This window comes from Ciconia boyciana, chromosome 19, assembly GCF_034638445.1.
Source record: "Ciconia boyciana chromosome 19, ASM3463844v1, whole genome shotgun sequence".
Lineage (NCBI taxonomy): Eukaryota > Metazoa > Chordata > Aves > Ciconiiformes > Ciconiidae > Ciconia > Ciconia boyciana.
In genome coordinates, this window is record NC_132952.1 from 5,365,548 (window position 1) to 5,387,361 (window position 21,814).

The window sequence follows — 21,814 nt, forward strand, 5'->3', positions numbered from 1 at the left end:
ACAGATCAAGGTATTAGCAGAGATCAGCTGGGGAGGATTTTTCCTGTCTATTCCATGAGGAGACAAATCCACTCCTGAAACACCTGGTCTCACAGAAGCTCTGATTACAGACTTGCATTGCACTGCAGGTTTCTTCAGTACTTCCAGAAGAATTTCTGCTGTGGCACACTACTGGCAGAATGGGGGGTGGTAGGGACTGAGAAAGAAGGTCTGTTTGCTTGGAAAAAAGTTACAAAAGTATCAGTGTAGTTGAAGTACTGTAGGTAGAACAGTATGATCTCTATTATTATTCCAAATAATAATGCCTTTCCCCAGTTGAGTAATACAAATAAGATTAGAAAAGTACCTCTCTCAGAGAAGCTTCCCAAGTGGGAGTTACGCAGTATGAAATGGCTCTATAATTTTAGTGGTAAATTTCTTAGTGCTGACAAACCCTGGCTCTTGTAACAGTCCTGGAGAATGTCACAAAAGAGGGCATTAGTGTTACTAAAGGACCAGCAGTTTTCTAAGGAAATGTTTTCCATAATCGGCTATAATCTGAAATGAGATAACAGTGCCTAGATACCGTAGTGACATAGATAGATGGGATGTGCCAGCTACTCCCTGCAACAACCTCTTGAGGATCTCCTTACGAATTAAAACACCCAGTCACACGCTTGTCATGAAGGCTTATAGCTCCAGATGGAAGAAAAAGCTGCATTCACCCAGGTATGCGTGCTCTTGTCGATCTTACTTGGCTGTTGACCGTGAGCCCTGCGTGGAGCTGTGTCCCCTTCCAGGACTGCTGATAGAGGAGGAGGCTGGGACCCATCATCCCTATGTACCCATGAGGTAGAACAAGGGCACAGAGGGGATGGAGTGTCTTTGTCCTCTGTAAAATGTTGTGTTTGCCTCCTGAGATAAAGATTAAAATGCACAGGAGAATCCTCAGCAAGGGGTACTGAAGCTGACGTCTCTGGTAGTGCTGATATCCCTAGGGAACAGAGATGGGCAACCCTCAACCCTGTGCCACACACTCTTGAATTATAATTCAGGAGGCAAGTGGTGGAGTCTAAAACTGGTTCACACTGCAGCGCCTGTGAATGCACTATGGGTACCACACTCCCTGACTTCTTGGATATGAGCTCTGCTCCACAACAAATATGACAGAAAGCAAATATTGAGGAATTTCAAATATGGGTGGCTGGAAGTTAAGCAGACACATTACTGTGCTAATCTCCATAATCAAGGGCAGGTTGTGTATTGCTTTTGGAGCTGAGATTGGGACTGGTTTTATGTTTTTTCTTAGGTTTTCTTAGATGATGTGAATCTTCATGTCTGGGCACTGGAGCACAAGCTGTTTCAAGTAGGTCATTCAGATCTCTCTCCCTGCTTTGTCTTGATACAGGCGTTCTGGCTGCTGAAGCCATTTTGGAGCTTTCATGCAGCAGTGGCTGCCGTCAACTCAAAGTGAAGATAAAACCACACTGCTGAAAAGGTCTAAAATATTTGCAAAAAGGTGTGGGGCATGCACAGAACTGTATCTTAGTTTCAACTGTGTGCTTGCTTGCTTGTTTTCCTGCCACCACAATAAACAGGACTGGGCTATGCCTGTACTTGGTGAGACCTCCTCCAAAGAAACCCCCTTGGTGTTGATGATTCGGTAGGTTTCAGTCTGTTCTCAGAGGATGTTCGGCCTGCTGGCATTTCATACTTCTCTTTTAAAAAAAAAAAAAAAAAAAAAGGTGAAGAATGGGATGCCATGGGATTTGAAATGTCTCAAAGAGAGCCGTTTTATACAGTATTGTTAGTGATGAAGGAATAGTTTAAAACCCTTTTTCTCTCAGTAGAATTAAGGATCTGGACAGATGTCAACTGTCTCAGAAGGGACTCCAAGTTGCTGTTGCAGAGTTGGCCTGATGACTTCTGGAATCTACAGCCTCCTCCTATTGTACCACACCACATGTCCCGAGAGCAACGACGTGGGGCATTTCTTCTGTGAGGGTGGAAGCAAATGGTTGGGGCGTATGCAAACTATGAGCAGTAGCCATGGGGACCAGGAAACGGAGGGAGGGAGGAAGGGAGGAGAAAGAATGGGGGGTTCAGCCCAGAATAATGTGGATATAACATCCCTAAGCAAGTCTATTTACCTGGGTTTGCACCATGTCCTGGACTTCTCCAGGTTGACGCTAATTAGGGCCACATTTGTTTTATAAAGACAGAAATGAATGGCTTAGTTTGCATCACCGTATTTCAAGAAGCAAACTACGAATCTGATTAGAATGAGGTATGAAATTGCCTAGGTGTGTATGGCCAGTGTGTGTGTTTATGTGCACATGTGTACAAACACACAGGTTACTTCTAAGCAGCACAACGTGTCTGTGGTAGTCTGAAGGTTAATCCAGATTGGGTCTCGATTTCCATATTCACTCAGTGAGAACTGATACAATCTTTGTAGTAATATAGAACACTGATACTGATACAATCTCTGTAGTAACAAAAACACGAAATACATTGGAACAATGAGCATTCTTGCAGTCAAATACAGCAAATTCCCTGGTGAGGTATGCTAGGTCTACTCTCTCAGGTATTAGTAGGAGAGAGGGGGAGAATCTTGCACTCAATAATTTATGGATCCATAAAGATTTTTTTTTGAGCAAGTAATAATTCTTTGGAAATTAAGGCTAATTAAAAGCAATACCGTCCCTATAAATGCATTCAGTTACTTTGTCAAGACAATTTTATATTTGTTTCCTATGATGTTCCCATGTGCATCCTAATCAGTTTTGCTGCAATTGTGATTAGAGACCATACCACAGAGACAGACTCCTTAAAAACTGAAGGAAAGTTACAAGCAGGTGGGTGGTAATAGGCTTGAGTGTCTTCTGGATATTTCCAATGGATTAGGCTTTTTTATTTTAGGGTCAGTGCAGCCTCAACCTATATGCAGGGGTTTATGGCTGATGCCAGCATTGCTCTGGGTGCAAAGCACGTGTGAGAAATGTCTGCATGCTTGATGTACTTAGAAGGGGAGACAGGAACTTAAAGACATCTCTTTCCTCCACTACTCAGCTGCAGTAACTGGCCCCAACTTCCTCCTAAGTCTTCCCCGGGTAGTGAAAAATGAAATGTGTGTTGGAACCCAGCTTTTTGCCCCTTCAGCTGTTGGCACATCTGTTAGTCTGCTGCGGATGAGATGCAAGTTACCATATGGCTGAAATGTTAGTGACTGAAATTCTGATGACTGCTCCCATAAAGCCAAACTAATATTTCAGCAGCGTGTCTCTTACCAATTGATATGCACAGAACCTCAGGTTTGATATTTTAGCTCTTCCTGTCTTTCTCAGGGCACAAAACAGAGAAAAATTAGCTCTCTTGTTTACCCGGAATCTATTTTCTGAGTGCACATGCCCGTGCATCTCTGTGTGTCTGTGTCCAACAATGGATGACCCTTGGTGCCAGGCTGTCACTGCTACTGTGGGTGTCAATTGCTACGGGACTGTAGCTGTTCCCATCATTTTATCCGCAGCTATGGCTAACTCTGTGCTTACAGACAACAGATGAAAGGAATAGCTTTTGCGAACAGTACAATGTTCAAACTGCCTTTTTATCCTTTCCTCTTGGTGCAAAACTTTAAACTTTGTCACAGCGTGCAGAGCAGTTTTTCAAGCGTGTGCTGACAATATATCTATTTGCATGCTGCCTTTTGAGTGTGAAGAGCGAGTGAAAATAGTTTGTGCCATGTCTGGATGCAGATTAGTTTTGGCTAAGGCAAGGAAGATGTATGACAAACAAAATCCTTTTCGCCTGCTGTGAACAAAATAGTTATTTGTAAGTATTTGCCAAAGAGCTTAGATGAACAATTTTAGGCATCAGGCATCAAAATAACTTGTAAACTGCTTGCTCTGACATTTCTGCATTTGCCGCTTGTGATGTGTTATGGCTCACAATTATTTGATTTTGCTCAGTGACTGAGTTACTGAACTTGAGAAAAACAGAGCTACAGAAATCTGTAGTATGAGATAGAAATGAATGAGGAGTGTGAACACCTGAAGGGTTGTGCTTCCCAACTCGGCTTTACAGAGAATGTTTTCTCTCTGTTTTATGAATGAAGAGCCTGAGTTTGGAGTCACGAGGTGAATTGCTGCAGTCACATAGTGAAGCAAAATAGGCAGAAATAGTAGTTGGAATGCCTGACTCCACATGTAGAAAAGTTCAAGTTTGGAAGTCTGACAAGCAAATAAAACTCGGTGCTAACTAGTTGCAGCAGGCAGCTTCTCTTGTCCACAAGCATGCTGCATTTGCTATGAAGCAACGCAAGGGAAGGAGCAGAAAAGTTGCTCTTCTTCCAAGGAACTCAAATCACCATGAGAAGATTCAAATGTGTAAATGCCTGTTTACATATTTTTTGAAATTCCCTTTGTTTTGTTTTTGTTATTCTTTTCTTATATCTTATCTAAGTTTTTGTTTAATTAAAGCACTCTATTGCAGTGTAGTCATGGCAACAAGTTTACTTCAATGAGTCTCTTTTTCTAGGAATGTAAGATTTAAAAGAAAAGAAAAACAAACCCAAACAACACAAGCCTTCATGTGGTCCGGACCCAGCATTTATTCATAATGATGGAGGCACAAGTGAGTAGTGAGGAGTGAGTACCAAGTTGTTCATGTGCGTTTGTCTCTGTGAGTTCGCTGGAGACTCTGCTTATGGCTGTGACTGTTTGCAGGTATGTATTTGGGCATGTTTTGTTCAAATACAACGTACATGTAGAAGAGACCATGTAAGAGTTCTGGTCACAGTGACACTGAAGTTACGACTGCCTTCCTGCGCTGGCGTTGACCTAGATAGTCCGTGAAACAATTGCAGAGAAAGCACAGCAGCACAAACTTCAGTGAGAATTCCCTACGGAAACATAGGTCCGTGTTGATGGAGCTCCTACGTGATGTCTTCTCAGAGTACCAGTGTTAATTTAGTAACGTTTAGCTATGGCAGATGGACACTTGTTGCAGTCATATCTGAAACTGCAGTATAGACATAGCCCAGACTAAGGCCTATCTATACATAAAGTTTGACATTACTGTAACAATAATTGTTCAGAAACGTTCCTAGTGGAATTTGCACAGCTCTCTAGTGGGGTGCAGTTATACTAGTGGAGAGGTGATGTATGCTAATCCCATCATTACTAGGGCAATGACTACACTACATCAGTTTCTAGAAAGGAAGAGAATTAGAACAATACAAAACCTGTCTGCAGAGATGCCCAATGATTTAAAGACTTTAGAACGTGTTAGCTCTAATTAATGTATTCGAAAGCTGTAAGCCAGCTCAGGTAGTGTGTCCTTCAACACCTCCTAAATGGGTCAAGGCAGGTTCTACCTAGTCTTTAATTTGATCTTTCCACCATGTATTAAAAGCAGTCACACCTTGACTACACCACAGTCTTCTGACACATCACTTCCAAAGGATTAGCTATCAAAGTTATCTGCCTAACCTAAAAAAAGTGCTCTGTTTGTGCACACGTGTTTGTATACACTTGTGAATTAAGGGAGAGACCCATGGCTGATTCTTTTATGGCACTGTTTGACATTGGGATGGCACACCTAATGTTACCTTCTTTTCAATGGTCACTAATTTTTTAATTGTTTTAACCCAGGATTAAATTCCAGCCATACCCAGGTTCTTGGATAGTTGTTTTTTCAGTGTATCTCTTTTTACTATGATTGTAGGAGGGAAGGCAGGCAGAAAGTTAGGGAAGTGGAGTAGCAAAGAGTGATCTACAAGTGTTGGGACACAGCCAAGCTTTAGATTAATACAACATGACCATCATTTCACCATCTTTTGATACAGTGAGTTTTTCTTAGCAGTGGAGCAGAGTAGAGTAGCACAAACAAAGGCTTTAGGAGAAAAACAGAGAAACTGGTGGAGGCTTTCTTCTGCATTACAACTCTGGTATCTCAAGTCTTTCGCAATAGTTACAAATTAGCAATAAATAACCTCTGGGGAGAGAGGAATAGACAAGGGAGAAAGATGCATTTTTAATTGCAATATGCGCAAAGAAGTATAGTTAATGCAGAGAGAAGCACAGGGAAGCTGTCCAACGGCTGGAACTGCAAAGAAAGCAGCTCTTGCCTTAAAAGTAAAGGGTCAGAGAGAATGGTTACTATAACAGCAGGTTTGATACTTAAGGCTTTATTCCATTGATGATTTCTGTAAGTGCTTTTTTTACATCATGGAGGCATCACTTGAGTGTCGCTAAACTTGTTTTCCAAAACCTTTGCAGAGAAGGGCAATCTCTTGCTATGTTATGGGGGACTAGAACACTGAAGTGTGAAGTCAGTAAAAATTTGCCAGTGTTTTTTATGGAAATAGGATTGTGCCCTTTTAATTTAAACTTCTTGTTGTAGCGATCTCAAGGCTGATTCTGATCTAAGTTACCACAACATACCTGAACTTCAACCAGTAAGAGAGAGAGATGAATCGGTCCTTCTATCATTTGATAGGTTTTCCAGTGCCATATCCTCTGACAGCACATCCCCAAGGTGACTCGGCGCACAGCCAGCCTCCCGGGGCAGTCGCAGGGTGACTCTTGCTGCAGTATGTGTAGCAGCATACAAAGGTCTCTGAGCTCCAGGCCAGGTGACTGCAGCACAGCATAACCACTATTCTAAGTCAGAGAGAGAACAGAAAATGTGTTCCCTGCACGGAAGTTATTCATTATTTAGAAGAAGGCAGCAGCTCCTTTAGTATTAAGAGTCCTCGTCCCCCCAGATAAAACTTCCGTCACTTCTCCCCAACAGACATTTAATTCCTGCAGTTTTTTGAGTACTGATCCACTTAGACTGGTCACATAGCTATACAGGGCACTTGCACAGAAGGTGATTTGGAAGAGGTATTTTCTGAAAATAGTTTGATGAGAAGAGAGTTCCTTGAACCACCATTGACTGTCCCAGGCTGTTCTCTTGGAAGCAGACAAAATGCAAGCATTAGGTAGGGATATATGCAATTTGCAGCTCTGGTTTGTTGTGTAAGCTCATACTACCGTGATGCTACTTCCAAGAAAGACAGAAAAACTCTGAGTTCCATGGTGCTCCTTTTTCACGCCAATAAATTGGTGTAAAAGGCAGTGTTCTGTATCAGTGGGATTAAAAAGGGTACGGCCCAGCAGTTCCTGAGAAAGCATTTTTTCAGAGGCAAAGCCCTTTCCAGTGTCCTCCTTCCCAACCCTCCTCCCCTGAATACCCACCTGTGCCCTCCCTGCTGTTGCTCTTGCTGCTGGGCTGTCAAAATATCTCTCATAATGAAGCAGTCTGGCCTGAGGCTACTATTACCTCCGATACTGATCCCGCTGAGCATGACTCTGGCAGCATGGCTGGCTGTTCACATGCAGTGAGCACAGAGCTGGGCTACACCTGGCAAGGAATAAAAGACAAAAAGCAGTGAATCCTGGCTGTTAGACAGCCTTCATGTCCTGTGAGGCTGTGAAAGAAGACTGGGGAAGGCATGAATCTGGCTGGCTCAGGAGGTGGTGGTGTGGCTGTTTGGTCTCCTTCCCTGTCTTTTGGTAGGCTCAGCAATTTGGTAGGGACAGAGTTGTTGCTTTCCGCCACTGGTGTGATAGGGTCAGGGTAATTCTGTGGAAAGATAGGGAAGTGGGGAGGGCTGTGAACTTGCAGTCTTAAACGGTAAGCAGCCCAACTGCTTTGGGGGAAACAACATGGTTCAGTGGATACTACACCGATTGTTGAAAGACCTGTTTTATTATCTAAGCTCTTCTGGTGGACAGGACAGAACTTTGCTGGCATAGTTAGTTTTGGACTGTGAGAAACTGATGCTACAGACCCGCTACGACAAGGCCAGCAAGACCAGTGCTATAGATGGAGCTGTGCTGACAGAACGTTGTATCTGTCCATTTAGCTCAGCTTAGGCAGAGGCATAATGGTGCCAGAGATGGCACGTATGGTGTCTGTGCTGGAATCCTGCAAAGACAGAAGCTCTGGAGTAGTTTGTGAACTCAGGCTGGTCATTTTGCATGTACTTGGGTGTCTTTCTCCTCCCAGCCTCAACCTGTCTTTCCTGTAAAGGGGCAGGGCCTGCATCTGCAATGAGTTTTTAAAACACTTAGCACAAAGGACCTTTGATCTCAGTTAGAAACTCAGAGGTTTACTGTCATACATGTAAATAACGAATTTAGGAAGTTTTCCCTCCTTTTATGGGTAGAATAATGGAGGCATATCCAGGATAAGTAATTTGTCCATGAAACTGGTGATAGAATAAGGAGGAAAATCCTTATCTCTTAACTTTCAGACCTGTGCTTGAAGCACCATCTCTTCTTGTAAAATGCTTTACAGCACAGCTAGCTCTTTGCAGTTGACACATTTGACCTGAGAGGAATAAAAGATCCAGGTTTTGTTTCAATCCAACATGATGTATTCCAGAGGTGGGGAGCTAAATGTTGGAAAATGATCACTATATACTATGTTCACTGTGGTAGTGCCTCTGTGAGCAAATTAAGAATCATGCTTTCACTTTGCTAGGTGCCATGGAAACACACAACAAAAAGACATGGTGATTCATGCCCCCAGACTTGACAACATGTTCCAGTTCCTCAGTGTGGAAGTTGCAAAGCGTACCTGGTTCTCTCTCTAACCATGTGTGCATGGATTTGCTTAGATCTTTCTGAGCTGCTCTCCAGTGGTGAATCTGTTTACACTAATCCTGAAAGCTCTACTGTTAAGAGACTGGAGCTGAACAACTTCAGACTCCTGCTGTTGAGCTCAGACATCCAGACAGAGCTCTTGTTCTTTATTACAGTGGGGAGGGGTAGGGAGGACTTGTTAGTATCTTTTAGTGCTTGTAAGAGACTGATCTGATCAGCCTGAACTTGTGCCTCTTGAATCCCCCAAACTTCACTGAGTTCTGCCAGAACACCTTATGTGTGTGTGAGAAACCCTGCCTGGTCCAAGCTGTGCACCTCATATTGAGACACCATCATGAGGCCTTTCTCTTCCAGTGCTGGACCTCTACACGGCTTGGCTAGTGCACCTATGTCATGACCGGCATCAAGTGCCTGTTTTTGCCAGGAATGAAGCACAGCCAAGTAGATTCTGCCCTTCTAGAATGAAGACTCAGCATATTCACCTCACTTATGATTATGTCCAGATTTGAGCCCAGTTTCTTCAGAGATAAAAAGCAACTGAGCTGGCATGCAGTGGGAAAACCCCATGGCAAGTCACCTTTTCCTTTAAAACAGAAGGTAAATCAAAGTTCTCTGGGTTAGGAAAGGTCTCATTACAGCTGTTTGATAGGGGCAGGCTGGAGGGTAATGCAGGGTGCTGTTAGGAGATTTCAGTGTGCATCCAAACCATGGAGATCTGAGAAGTCTAGAAGTACCACAGAAGGATTTGTTCCTGGGGGATGAAGGCCATTCTTGTTCTACCCTGCTGTAACCCCTCCTGGAGGAAGCATGGAGACTTGTTTTTGGAGAAGGCTGCGGCCAAGCTCTCTCTACACTTGGAGGTGAAGCTGCCAGTAGGAATGGAGGTGGAAGAAGAGTAGTAATCCTTATGGCTGTAAAAAAGAAACGCGGCTTTGAGAAAAAATACCCCTGTAAAATACTCCCCTGTAAAAAGTGAAAAGAAGTCAGTCCCCAAGTTACAAAGAAGATGGAGTCAAAGGAAGTCTGAAGTAGTTCTCAAGCCTTTGCAGAGAGCACAGTGCAGTTTTTCGTGCCAGGCACGAAGGTTTTCTGGGTGTGTGCGAGTGAACAGTTCTCACTGTATGGCCTTCTCACCTGACCTCCATCCAGAATCCTCTTACACACTTTCACAGAGAAAGCCTGTGTCTCACAGAGCCTCTTCCAAGCATTTTCCTTGGTTCATTAGGTGATAATAGAAAGTGATTTTTCCCCTGTCATCTTGAGCAATCAGAAGCATTAAGAATAAGAGCCTAAGCCTGAAAGCCTAAATGAGAGGGTTTGATGGGTATGTATATCTGCCTCCTTCATTAGAGCAAGAAGCAAGGATGGCTCCCAGACCTTGCATTTCTTGAGAATAAACAGGCAAGAAACAAGGATCGTGGTCAAGTAGTGTCAAGAAAAAACTGAGGTTTGGGGCTTAGATTCCATTCCCAGATCTGCTGAACCCCAGAGAGGCAGTTTCCTCCGCCTTTCCTGGTATGAAGCAATAGCTAGTGGTCCATTAGTGGACTTTTTGTAGAGAAGGGTACTTATCAGCTGAGAGCTAAAGGGGGCAGAAAGTAAGACCTTCAGCATCTCAGGCAAATCACTTGGTGCACAAGTGTGAACTCGTCACCTGTATTAGCCTGTATTTGCTCATCGTGGGACCAAGTAGCTGCATAACCCCCGCGTGAGTACAGCGCTCATGTTCTGGATCTCGGCCTCTTTACGCTTCAATTTCTCCACCAGTAAAATGAAGCTAAAAGCAGCTTCCTCAAAAAGGTGCTAGGAGGTGGTGTTCTTTCTCCTTCTCCAGAACGCTCTGAGGTCGTCTGAGAGATGGTGCTGAAGTGGCAGGGGCTATTATTGCTCAGAAACTACCCTGCTAACTCTGTCAATGGCTGATTGTCACAACAGCAAATCCATTTCTCGCTGTCTGGAAGGCAAGTTCAACTTGCCACCACCTCCCCCTGCAACAAAGCAAGTAGTAAGAGGCGCACCTTGGGACAAAGCTAAGAACTTTTTGTTGTTGTTCTGGGAACTCTAAGACAGAACTCATACAGAACTCTCTCTGTTCTGTCACCTTGTAAGACTTGTGGGGCATATTTCTTGTACTGTGTTTAAGGGGATAATTTATTTTTATTTCCCTTCTAGGTAGGATTCTTCTTGCACAGTCGATTCTACTTAGCATCCAAAGGTAGGGAACTCCATCTTGTTGATGCGACAAATCTCCGTAAGAACCGCGCAACCTAATTTTGGGCCGCGTTGTCCTCTCGGGGCAGTTTCGCATGGACCTTGTGCCACGTCTGCCGCAGCTCGTAATGGAAAACAAATTTATACCGTGTCTCCTACGTCTTGCTGCATCCCTACACGGGAAAGGAGAAGGCTCTCGCCTGCCTTCTCAAGGTATAGCTGGTCACACCAGGAGCCTGCCGAGGAGAGCGAGCGGCAGGTTCCTGCGTGGGAGCGCACCCGCCCGGCTGGGTGCCCGGTTCGCCCCGCCGGGCTGGCGGCTCCTGGCGCGGCCGCGGCGCTGGCCGCGCCGTCCGTCGCTCACCCCCTCTCCCGCCGCCGGCGCGGCGCTTGCGAGCGGCTCTGCTGTTTAAATGGGCCAAGTTGGAGAAGCGGCGGCGGCGGCGGCGGAGGGAAATCTTGTTTGGTCAGAGTCTCTGAACTACACTGTGACTTCTGAGCGCAGATCAATACATGTCTGTCCCGGCTCGGAGGGGAGCCCGGCCCCGCAGCCCACCATAGCCAGGCGTTAGGGTCTGGGGGCAGCGGCGTAGGGCAGCGGGGACCGTGCCGTGGCACGAGCTCGCGGGGATATAAATGTATATGTCTGTGTGTCTCTGTGCGTATATATATATATATATACACGTAGATGCATGTAACGTAATGGCATGTTTTTCAAAATTTTGTGCAGGAGTGGAAATTAAATACCAACTCGCAGTGATCACAAAGCCTTCGGTGGGAGCGGGGCGAGTCTGCACTTTGCAGGTGAAGGTGGGCGGCCCCCGGGAAACTTCTCCGCCCGGGTGGCTGGAGCCCCGCGGCAGAGCCGGGGGAGCCGGCCCCCACCGCCGGCTTCGTCCTCCCTGCGCCCGGCGGGCGCCGGCGGAGGAGGGGAGGGAGGGGAGGGGATCGCGGAGTGGCGGCGGGGGCGCCGCGTTTAATTTTAATTATTGCATATAAATAAATAAACCAGGTGTCAGTTTAAAGGAAGGGGGGGAGGGCGAAAGGGGGCCGGGTGGGCGGCGGGGAACCCTCCAGCCTGGTGAGAAGGTGGGTCGATCTAGGGGAATCAATAAGCTTTTTTTTTTTTTTTTTTTTTTTTTTTAAACCAAAATAATGTCTACGGCAGCAGAGACCTCTCCGAGATGTCAGGTATTAGTCCGGAGGGGCAGATCTGCGAGCCACACAGCAGCTCCCGGGTCTACGGTACATTAGCCTCTCCGTGGGAGAGGGATCCCAGACAGCTCTGCTGGGGAGCCAGCCCAGGAGATTTGTTAGCGGGCTGCTCCGGGGGATACCAGCCACCTCCGGCACCCGAGCGCCAAAGGTGCTTGTGTTGCTGCTGCTGCTGCTGCTGGCGCATTTCATCCAAACTCCAGCCAGAGCGGGGGCAAGTTGAACCGGAGACATTAGAGCCACTGTGCTTTGGAGAGACGAGGGCGCACGGGGAGCGCAGCAGCACCATGCCTGCGATCAAGAAGGAGCGACTTGACAGGGAAGAGATGGCCCTGGCAGCCTTTAACCAGCCCATGGAAACCTTACCTGACTATCTCGCCCCTCTGGCCGCCGCTGCCATTCCGGTGGTAACCCCGCACCCGCCGGCTTACGACCAGATCTTTGCCCACCGCGCGTACCTGGGCTTCCACGAGACCCCCCACCCCCACCCCCACCACCCCCACCACCTCCCCGAGGACCTGATGCTGGAGAGGTTTTCCTCCATCCCGGATTTCCAGCCCTTCTTTGACAACGGGGAGCCTTGCATCGAGGTGGAGTGCGGGGAGAACAAGGCGCTGCTCTACATCAATAAGTTGTGCCAGGGGAGCAAAGGACCCTCTATCCGGTACCGGGGAGAGTGGCTCACCCCCAACGAGTTCCAGTTCGTCAGCGGCAGGGAGACGGCCAAGGACTGGAAGCGCAGCATCAGGCACAAAGGTAAAGGCGCTGCTCCCCGCCCGGCTTGTGCCGGGGTCCCCACGCTGCTCTGCTCTTCCTTGGCATCCTCCCTCTCGCCCCCATGCTTTGGGAGCGGGATCCGAGGGGGAGGCTTACTGCCTATTAGCATTCGCGCGGGGGAGAGCTCAGGACCTGATCCCCTGCGGCCGTGCCCCCCTCCCCGCGCGCCCCCGGTCCCTCTCTACCGGATCCCCGGTACCGGAGCGCGGCGAAGTTTTCCGAGCGATTTGGGAACAGTTGCTTTGGGGTGGGAGGGGGTGGGGGGAACACGGGGGGCTCCTCTCTTCTGGAGAGAAGTTTCATTTCGCGCGGGCGGAGGTTTAAACACCAGGCAAATTGCGGGGGGCCGGTTAGCGCCCCGCGGGCACGCCGCGCCTGGGGGCCGGCGCCACTCCGCGGCTGCTCTCCGTGGGGGGCGGCCGGCTGTGGCGGCGGCGGCGGCGGGGCGCGGAGCCGCCCGCCCGTGCGTGGCGGCGGCGGCGGCGGCGGGCAGAGCCGCGGGGAGCGGCAGTGCGCAGCCCCGCCGCGCCGGGTGAGGAGAGGCGAGGCGAGGCGGCGGCGGCGGCGGCGGCGGCGGCGGCGGCGGGGCGGCGGGCGGGGCGGAGGGGGGTGTTCCCCTCGCAGCTGGGTGGCGCGGGACCTCCGCGGCGCTGGCGGCTGCTGACGGGAGCCTGCCCTGCCTCCCTCCCCTCCCCTCCTGCCTGCGGTGCGGCCCCAGCCAGCGCCGCAGTCCCGGCACCGGGGCTGGCGCGGCGGAGCTGCTGGTGCGGGCGGCAGGTGGAGAGCGGGGAGCCGGCGGGCCCTGCGGGCCGGAGGAGCGGGGGCCGGGGGGAGGCGGGGGGGCGCGGGCGGGGAGAGCCGGTGCGGCGCGTAATTAGCTGAGAGCGGGAGGTGTCAGCCCGGGGGTCTGAGGAGCTATTAGGAGGTGACTGACACCTCGCCTTGTTTATTGATCGCCAGAGAAAAGGGGAATAACTTCGGGGGCCGCGCTAATTGTCATTACTCCGCTCATCTCTCCTGTTTCTTTTATTACTGGGCTCCGGGCTGCCTTCAGGAAACCTCAATTCCTCTGGGGTGAGTCAGGAGGACTGAGGTGAAATGGACGGAGGAGCAGGGGGGAGGCGCCGAGTGGGCTGCCCCCCTCGCACGGCCGTCCCCCGCCGTGGGGCTGGCCGCGCGGGCGGCGTGGGCAGCGCGGAGCCCCGCGGGGGTGCGCGCAGGCTGCGCGGGCTGGCCGCTGCGCCGGGGCTCCGGGTGCGCCGGCCGCCTCGGCTCTCTCCAGGCTGCGGGAGCGTTGGCACCGAGGTTAGGCAGGGGCGAAGGAGGGCTGCGGCGGTGCTCCTTCCCCCGGCTGTCTGCGGGGGAGAAAGTTCGATGAAGGGGCGGGCGGGGTGGGGGGTGGGTGCTGGTAGGCAGGCAGGCAAGGGGAGGGGTGTTTGTATGGCAGGAGATGCGTGCTCCCCCCCCTTCCCTAAATACTTTCCTTTTATAAAGGTGCTGATCCTTTTTCTTCTTCTTCTTCTTCTTTTTCTTCTCCTCTGCATCCAGGGAAAAGTTTGAAGACTCTTATGTCCAAAGGAATCTTACAGGTACATCCTCCAATCTGTGATTGCCCTGGGTGTCGAATTTCGTCTCCAGTGGTAAGATTATTGTTAAACTATGTGCTTTAGTTAAGACATCTCCCCTCTCCTCCGCCTCCTTCCCTTAAGAAAATCCCTTTGCTGCTGTGATCATGAAACCGTGATCTCTGAGGGCTAGGAACTGTCAGTCGTTGAGTCTTTGCCAGAGCACTGCTTGCACGGCGAGCGTACCTGCAGTCTAGTTAAAGGCTAGCAGGAGAGGAGTTTGCAAACAGAGCAGACGGGAAGAGCAGTGTTTGACCTAAAGGATGCAACACACAGCGCGATTGTACGGTTTTCAGGGGGAGCTGTCTATACGCGAACGGCAAATCATTCAGCAGCCTCTTCCCTGCTCTCACCCCTTCATTGCTGTGTATTGTGCAGAGGTGTAAAATGGCTAAATAAAGCGAAAGGGACTTGCAATTGCACCCACGTGTTAGAGTCAGAACAGCCACAGCTTACAATCCATTAGTGAATTTTTTTAGATAAACTGTAGGAGGAACAAGCTCATCTTAAACGCTTCTACAACCTTCACGTCATAGATCACAGTTACTGCTTTTATAGATCTTTTCTTCCCAACTTTTGAGTTCCGTGTGTTTTCTGCTGTCTGCCTTTATCCTGAGACTTTCAAGATCTCTATATGACATCAGCATTTTCATGAAGAAGATGTTGATGCTATAAATAAAAAGCTACTGAAATAATAGTAAACTAAGGCGTTAAAACCAGTTCATCATGTGTAAAAGTAACCATAAAATACAATAACATCTAAACAGGACGGCAAAGCTGTTGGTTTGTGGAACTAAAGCAGGTCTTGGTCTGAAAAAAACCACCATGACTTAAAACATTGTCAGTAGCACCGCGGAAACAGATGCAGCGGTAAATTTACGTACTTTTATCCACTTAAATCAAACATTTTTTCTTTTATTCTTTCTTTGAGATCAAATGGACAATCTCTTTTCACATGCAGTATCTTTATGATTCTGCACGACAGACAGAATTGCGAATTTAAATTATTTCTGCCTAGTATATATGTGCATGCCTGCTTATGTATACAAATACACACATTCACATGGGAAGGGGCTTAGGGCAATAACCAACAGTTACATAAATTAATGTGAAGATACCATCTCCGTGATGCGAGTCTCTTGTGTCTGTTTTGCGTAGCAGCAGTCCGTACCGAAGCAGTAACTGCCCATTGAGCTTAGGGGTACTCGTTACATTGCAGCATTGCCGTGGTATTTGAAACCCAGCAAACCAGATAAACCGAAACCTGGCTTTTTGACGGACTCATGTATTTCCTCTGAGTTTACGGGGCAAAGTGCGGTGTGGTGTAACAAGCTTTCTCCAGTTTTGAGTTTTGCATATGCTTTTAGCTACCAACCATGCGGATCAGAGGCCAGCAAGCAGTGATCTGCAGACCAAAGTGATGGTGGTGTTGGAGAAACAGATGACCCTGTCTGCTGGTCACTTTCTGGGTACCAAGTTGCATTAGGTGGTAGCCAAGATGACACGTTGCACGTTCCTAGCAGCAATATTTTTAATAGTTGCATAGGGATACTATGCATTTACCGATGGCAAGGCAGCTCTGCATGAAACAAGTGTTCAGAAGTTCAGATAGAGGAAAAGAGAGGTTGGTATAGTTTTGGAAAAGGAGAAATAAATCCTTCTGGACTTGCCTCCTACCGCTTCCCCAGCTGTATAAATTAGTTAGAGGGGGTTTTGATGTCAGAATTTGCACAGCGAGGACAAACCCCAATGAGAGCTTTTATCAGAACTCTGTTTCTCGGTGCTTACTGCATTTGCTGTGCTGTAATTAGAACATATACCTGACCAAACGACAATTTCACATTTGGAACCTGAAATCTTTTGGTAGTGCCTTGTCATAGCTACATGCACTACGCATTCCAAACAGTTACATGAGAAGGAGGATTAAAAATCGGGCAGAGTTTTATCTTTCCCCATTTAGTGATCACCGATTTAGGCACCACTGAGATCAAAGGGCTGTTTCTCCTCAAATGTAGAAATGCTTTATATTTTATAGCGTGGGTAAGTAGAGACTTGCGCTGCCTGGGTCCTTGGGCTACGGCGTTATCACCCGGGGGGTATGGAGATGGGGAACTGATTCTGGCAGCAGCTGGGCCTCCTGATCCAAAATCAGTCCTTGGACAGCGGGAACAGGCCAGAAAAACTCCAGCGTTGCCTTTGTAACGGGGCAAGCCGGCTGCTTGTAGGCATCGGCATCTTCCCCTCTCCGCTAACTGCAAGCGGGAAAGGAAGCGCTCCGAGGCCCCGGCCCAGCTCTTCCTTCGGGAAAGGTTACCTCCACTTCACCCAGCCCTGCCACCCTCGCCCAGTCAGGCTGGTCGTGTCAGGGGCTCGAATCGAGAGCAGCGGTTGTTCTGAGGCCGGCTCTGGGTCTCTTCTGGGGCTGGGGAGAGGAGGGGTTGGTCTGGAAAGGAAATCGCATCGTGCCACAGAGCCGGGTTGGAAAACCCGTCTGCGGGACCAGAGCCGAGCCTTGCACCAGCGCCCCGGGCCCGACTCGCCACCAGCCGCTCCGGCTCCCCGCAGCAGAACCCAGCCCGGCGGGCGGGACGCCCCCGACTCCCAGCCCCCGTCCCACCTCGGCGAGCGCCGACACAGCCGGGCAGCGGCCCCCGGCCCCCCCCCCCGCCCGGCCCGCCGGGGCTGGCGCCGCGCCGCCCCCGCCCGCGCCCCCCGGCCGCGGTGCCGGCAGCGCCGGGGGCTCCCCCGCGGCGGCCGGGGGAAGCGGCGCCCGGCCCCCGCCGAGCCCGGCTCCGCCGCCCCCCGCCGCCCCGTCGCAGCTCGTTTGCTGCAGCTGCAGACAGCGGCCGGCGCCGGGGCCAGCTCCGCCACCGACCGCCGGTTTCCTGCGAGGCGGAGGGGGAGCAGCCGCGTCGCGCCGGCCGCCCTGGCGCCTCCTCCCCCGGGCCGCGGCCGCGGCCGCCCCCGCGCCGGCATCCATCAATCAGCGGCGGGGAGCGGGGGCCGGGGGGGAGCCGCTGCCGGCCGGGGGGAAGGCAGGGGGATGCAGGAGGGCCCCTCCGGGCCGCCGGCTCGCTCCGAGCTGGGGGGGGGGATGCACGGAGGACCCCCGGGAGCGGGGGAGTGCAGGAGGCTCCCTCCGGGGCCGGGGGTGGGGGGCATCCCCTGTGCCGCTTTGGGGGCTGCAGGGGCAGGGTCGTCCTTCCCAGGCCGGCTGCGCAGGCAGCGCAGCAGAGGCTTTGGCGGGGAAGCGGTGCCGGCATGGCACGGCGCTGGCTGCTTCTCTGCCCAGCTCCGCGGAGATGGGGGGTGCTCACCCCACCCCCTGCCCTTCTGGAGAGCGACTGTGCCTCCGGTTTTCCTGTCCCCTTTTCTTTGTACCCTAGCCTGTGCACCCGAGATTTTTCAGATCTGGAGGGGAGAAAGGGCACAGGTCTTGGTCCCTTCAGTTTTTTTGGAGGCGCAGGATGCTAAGCGTTCACGGAGTAAGTTGTCAGATGTGGACGGGGGTCTTCCCCCATATTTGTACTTGTCAGTTCTGGGCAGACACAGTTCATCTTGTTTGGAGCCCTGGATGGATTCCAGTCTATTCTGGTGAAACCCATTCACTACAGGGTTCCCTCTGTCCCCATCAAACCTCCCTCTGTGCTCCAAATACCACTCAGGCATTCTCTCCATCTCCACTTTCAAACCCACAGCCGGGGCTGGTCTTGAAAGCGTGCTCGCTAGCAGTGGTCTTTTGAGCCAGCGGGAGGGGGAAGCCTAATGGTCTTGAGAACAGCACTAAAATCTTTATTGCTCAAACAAAGTATCTTAAATTTGCAAAGTCCAGCATCACATATCCAGTATAACAGAGGAGAGGCGTTCCTTACGATAGATATCCTTTGATTGTTTCTCTTATCAGACAAGTGTGACCCTTACTGTGTTTTTCATACTAGCCAGGCTGCCTCTGAAAGTGTGTTAGGACTGGACGTTGGCTGCTCCTCATCCTCTTTTCCCATCTTTTCTTGGACAGGGTGTCTGTTTGAAAGGTAGCCCACGTTGGAGTTTGAGGTTCGGGCCACAGGTAAAGAAGGAAAGGCAAGCTTTCAAAACGCTATCGTGATATGGCCGTATTCGGACAAAACAAAAAGCATGATAGATTCCCCCCCCCCCCCCATCTCCTTCGTTGCATGTCAAGACACATGGTAATTGTGCGTAATTTGGCCAGTGACAGTGGTAATTAATTTGCTTACTGGGGCTGTGTTTTGATTTGATTTATATGTGATTGTTTTTATTTGCTTCTTTTTGCTTTTTGTCGTCATCGTCGTCGTTGTTTTCTTTTGATGCCCCTGAGGTTAAGGCATTAGTCCAAGACTTTGTCAAGGATGGAAAAAGTAACTATCTGCTTACTTAAAAAACTGAATGCCAGTAATCAGCGAAATCTCTGTTATTTAGCCCTAAGATTTCTGAGCGTTCTCCTGTCTCCCTCTCTCAGAGGTGCAGGGGTGCAAGGCAGCTCTGCATCTCCCCCAAAATGTGTCTTTGTGTGACTTGTGCTGTTGGGTTCTGTCTGCAGCGGCCTTCACTGCCCTTCCCCAGTGATGCCGCCCTGGCCCCCGGGCCACTGGCCACCGGGCTCCGCAGCTTGCCTGGAAAGCCAGGAACAGAGCTGCACAGGGGGAAGGAAGGGAAATCCCTGGGCTACTGAGTAGATTCCTGTGTTGTGCGATCCAAATTCAGAGGCTAGCCCAAAAAGGGGAGTCTCCCAGACTGGACATGACTCTTTCAAGAGAACTTTCCTATGAGAAGAGGACTTTGCCTGCTGGAAAATCTAGCTGGCTGCCTGTAGAGGCAGGATTAAGTCTGAAATTTTACTTTTAACTGAATAGATTAGATTTAGGTTCCTTTCTGAGCTGCTGTGGACTTAAGGATTGGAGCTGGACAATCTTGGGGTTTATGTGAAGAGGACTGTTTTCATAACTTTGCCTTCGTGTCTCTGGGCGCTGCCTTATGAATGTGGAAAAAGCCCCTCTGTAAAGCAGACTTATAAACCTTTTTATCCCCCTAAGGTCTTTGGCACAGTCTGTTGATTTTTATTTGTGGTTTCATGCTGATTTGGATTGTTGCTTTTAATCCAGCACATTTTATTTAGGTTAGCATTTGTTGGAGTCTTTTGAGTTGGTTGGGGTTTTTTGTTTGTTTGTGGGGTTTTTTTGTTCTGTTCTGTTTTTTAATGGACTTGTCTCAGATGATTTTTAGAGTATGCGTGTTGCACTGCAAATTTGTAAGGTAAACTTGAATGCTTAACAAAAGTTTCTTCAAAATCTGTCAGACATCACCTTTACAGAGAAGCTGGACATAAGGTATGTGTTGTGCTCTTAAATGGGGTGAGAGACTCCCACATCCCATCCAGTACTGGGGAGAGGTGCTGAGTTTTGAGTCCACAGCCTCAGCTTGCAAGGCTTTCTAATCCGAGGGCAGTGGGAACATGAATGTCTGCTTCTCTCACAGAAGGGTCCCTAAAATCAACTGCTCTTGGGTCACGCAGCACTTCACGGGGGAAAACCGACAGCTTGAAATGGGAATCTGTGGATATGAGAGGTGCTCCTAGATGTATTCTGCATTGGAAGTTATTTCTAATGGTCCTCAGGCTCTGCTCATGAACAGGGCACACTGCGATTGCATGATGTTGTCCGCTGTCAAAGATTTGGAAGATGGGTGTTGCACCAATAAAACGACTAGTTATTATTTTACGCAGAGGCAGAACAAACCCAGATCAATGGCACTAAGGGTGCCAGCACAATACTGAAGGATTTAATTTTGTGGATTATTAAATACCCTCTGGAAAGGAAAGTATTAATTGGATTGCAGTCTTGTGAGTGAACAGCAGAGATGTATAAGCAGCTATGGCTTAGGAAAATAATTTTATCTTACAGTGGGTTTTAAGGAGTTCAAAGTGGGGGAGGTTTGCTGAAGTGCAAGAGCTGTAGTGAAGATTTCTGCTGTTCCAGTGAGCAGTGATGGGAAACTGAATGCAAAAGGTCTTGCGTGGTGGAAGGACAGAGGAAGATCCATCTGTGAGTTCAGGTTAGTCTTTGTGAATAATGGGCCAAGCTAACCCGCCCTGAAAGAGGGTGGAAGAGTATTTATGCTGAGGTTGGCACGTATGAGGGATTCTGCTTGGAACGAGCAAATTTCCTCCTGCTGGGATTCCATAAAGACTGCAGAGGGGCTTTCCTTGTCCCGCAGACTTGTGCGTGGTGTTGATTCCCTGGAAGAGCCAAGGCAGAGTGTCGTTTCTGGCACTGCGGCGTTATGTTCTCTGGTAGGCTCAGCTGTAGGAAGAGGCAGTTTCCGAGCCCTCAGCACCTGTGGGAATAAGTTTTACACACACCAAGTCAGCAGATGCAGGATGGGCTTTGCAGCTGGCACTGCTTGCCTGGCGAATTGGACTGTACTCCGCCAGCTCTAGCAAATCTACTGGTCTGAGGAAAAGAAAGTTAAGCACGGGAAGAAAGATAAATAAATATATAGAAGCAGGGAAAGCAACATCATCTTGTTAGCGGTGTGTCAAGGGCGGTGTAAAGGTGACATAGGATAAGTAATTTTGCTGTCAAAATTATTTAGAGATGTCATTAAACTGCTTAGGGCTGTCTCTACTGCTTCAGGGCACAGACACCTGGGTTTAATTTGCAGTGGTCTATGTCCAAACTTGCTGGCCTTATTGAAAGGGATCAGTGCTAATTTGGAGCCTGGTGGCAACTGCCTTCAGTGAACATGGGATCTAAATGGCAGAGGTGACTAAAGGATCAGAATTAACTCCCTCATAAACTTTGTTCGTTTTTCTTTTCGCGAGGTTTAAAACTATCAACTAGTTCAAGTTTGCAGAGATTATGAACTTTTCAGATTGCTTGTTCTGGTTCAGTTATGAGACAGGGAGAACAGAGAAGCAGTTTCCTATTGCCCCTAGACTTTGGAGAAGAGAGCCACTCTGTTTTTCATGAAGTAATGCTTGGTCAGAATTTTATGCTTGCAAAATCACTTTGTTATGCCTATGTTTCTTTCTCCTTTTTCTATCTTTTGTTTGTTTGTTTTTGTGTTTTTTTCTTTGTGGTCGTCCCCCCCCCCCCTTCTTCTGCACTGTCTTACTCTGTTTCTCTCACGCACAGTCTGTTTCCTTTATCTGGAAAACGTCTTGCTACACAGCAGATTCTTGTTTGGCATCTGTGCTCTCTTCTCTCCCTTCTTCCTCCTCCATATTGAAATGCATCATCTTCACTTATTCAACAGCTGAAGAATCACCATTCTCACCATTTCAGGGCTTTTTTCTGTTAGGAGATGCTCACCTTCCTCACTTCTGGTAGATGTCAG

The 21,814-nt window shown here is 49.2% G+C and overlaps 1 protein-coding gene and 1 long non-coding RNA gene across 18 annotated transcripts in view; one reads left to right on the forward strand and one right to left on the reverse strand.

The window, feature by feature from the left end:
* The window catches only part of SAMD11 (sterile alpha motif domain containing 11), a 192,805-nt gene that overhangs the window by 49,953 nt on the left and 121,038 nt on the right, over window positions 1-21,814 (forward strand). For 3 of the 17 annotated variants that reach the window (XM_072883837.1, XM_072883829.1, XM_072883830.1), the window contains 4 exons: window positions 10,806-10,848; window positions 11,575-11,648; window positions 12,016-12,815; window positions 14,385-14,476. In XM_072883837.1, coding sequence (XP_072739938.1) covers window positions 12,029-12,815; window positions 14,385-14,476 — 879 coding nt within the window. In that variant the 5' untranslated portion in view covers window positions 10,806-10,848; window positions 11,575-11,648; window positions 12,016-12,028. Of the gene's footprint in view, window positions 1-4,515; window positions 4,612-10,805; window positions 10,849-11,280; window positions 11,649-12,012; window positions 12,816-13,562; window positions 13,614-13,747; window positions 13,911-13,945; window positions 14,142-14,384; window positions 14,477-21,814 lie in introns of those variants that run through there. The other 14 variants (XM_072883832.1, XM_072883831.1, XM_072883836.1 and 11 more) reach the window with 14 other exon arrangements.
* Window positions 7,182-12,967, reverse strand: LOC140661536 (uncharacterized). Its single transcript, XR_012045803.1, has 3 exons — window positions 12,578-12,967; window positions 9,116-9,544; window positions 7,182-7,386 (listed from the first exon to the last, which is right to left on the reverse strand). It is a non-coding gene; the product is annotated as an uncharacterized lncRNA (long non-coding RNA).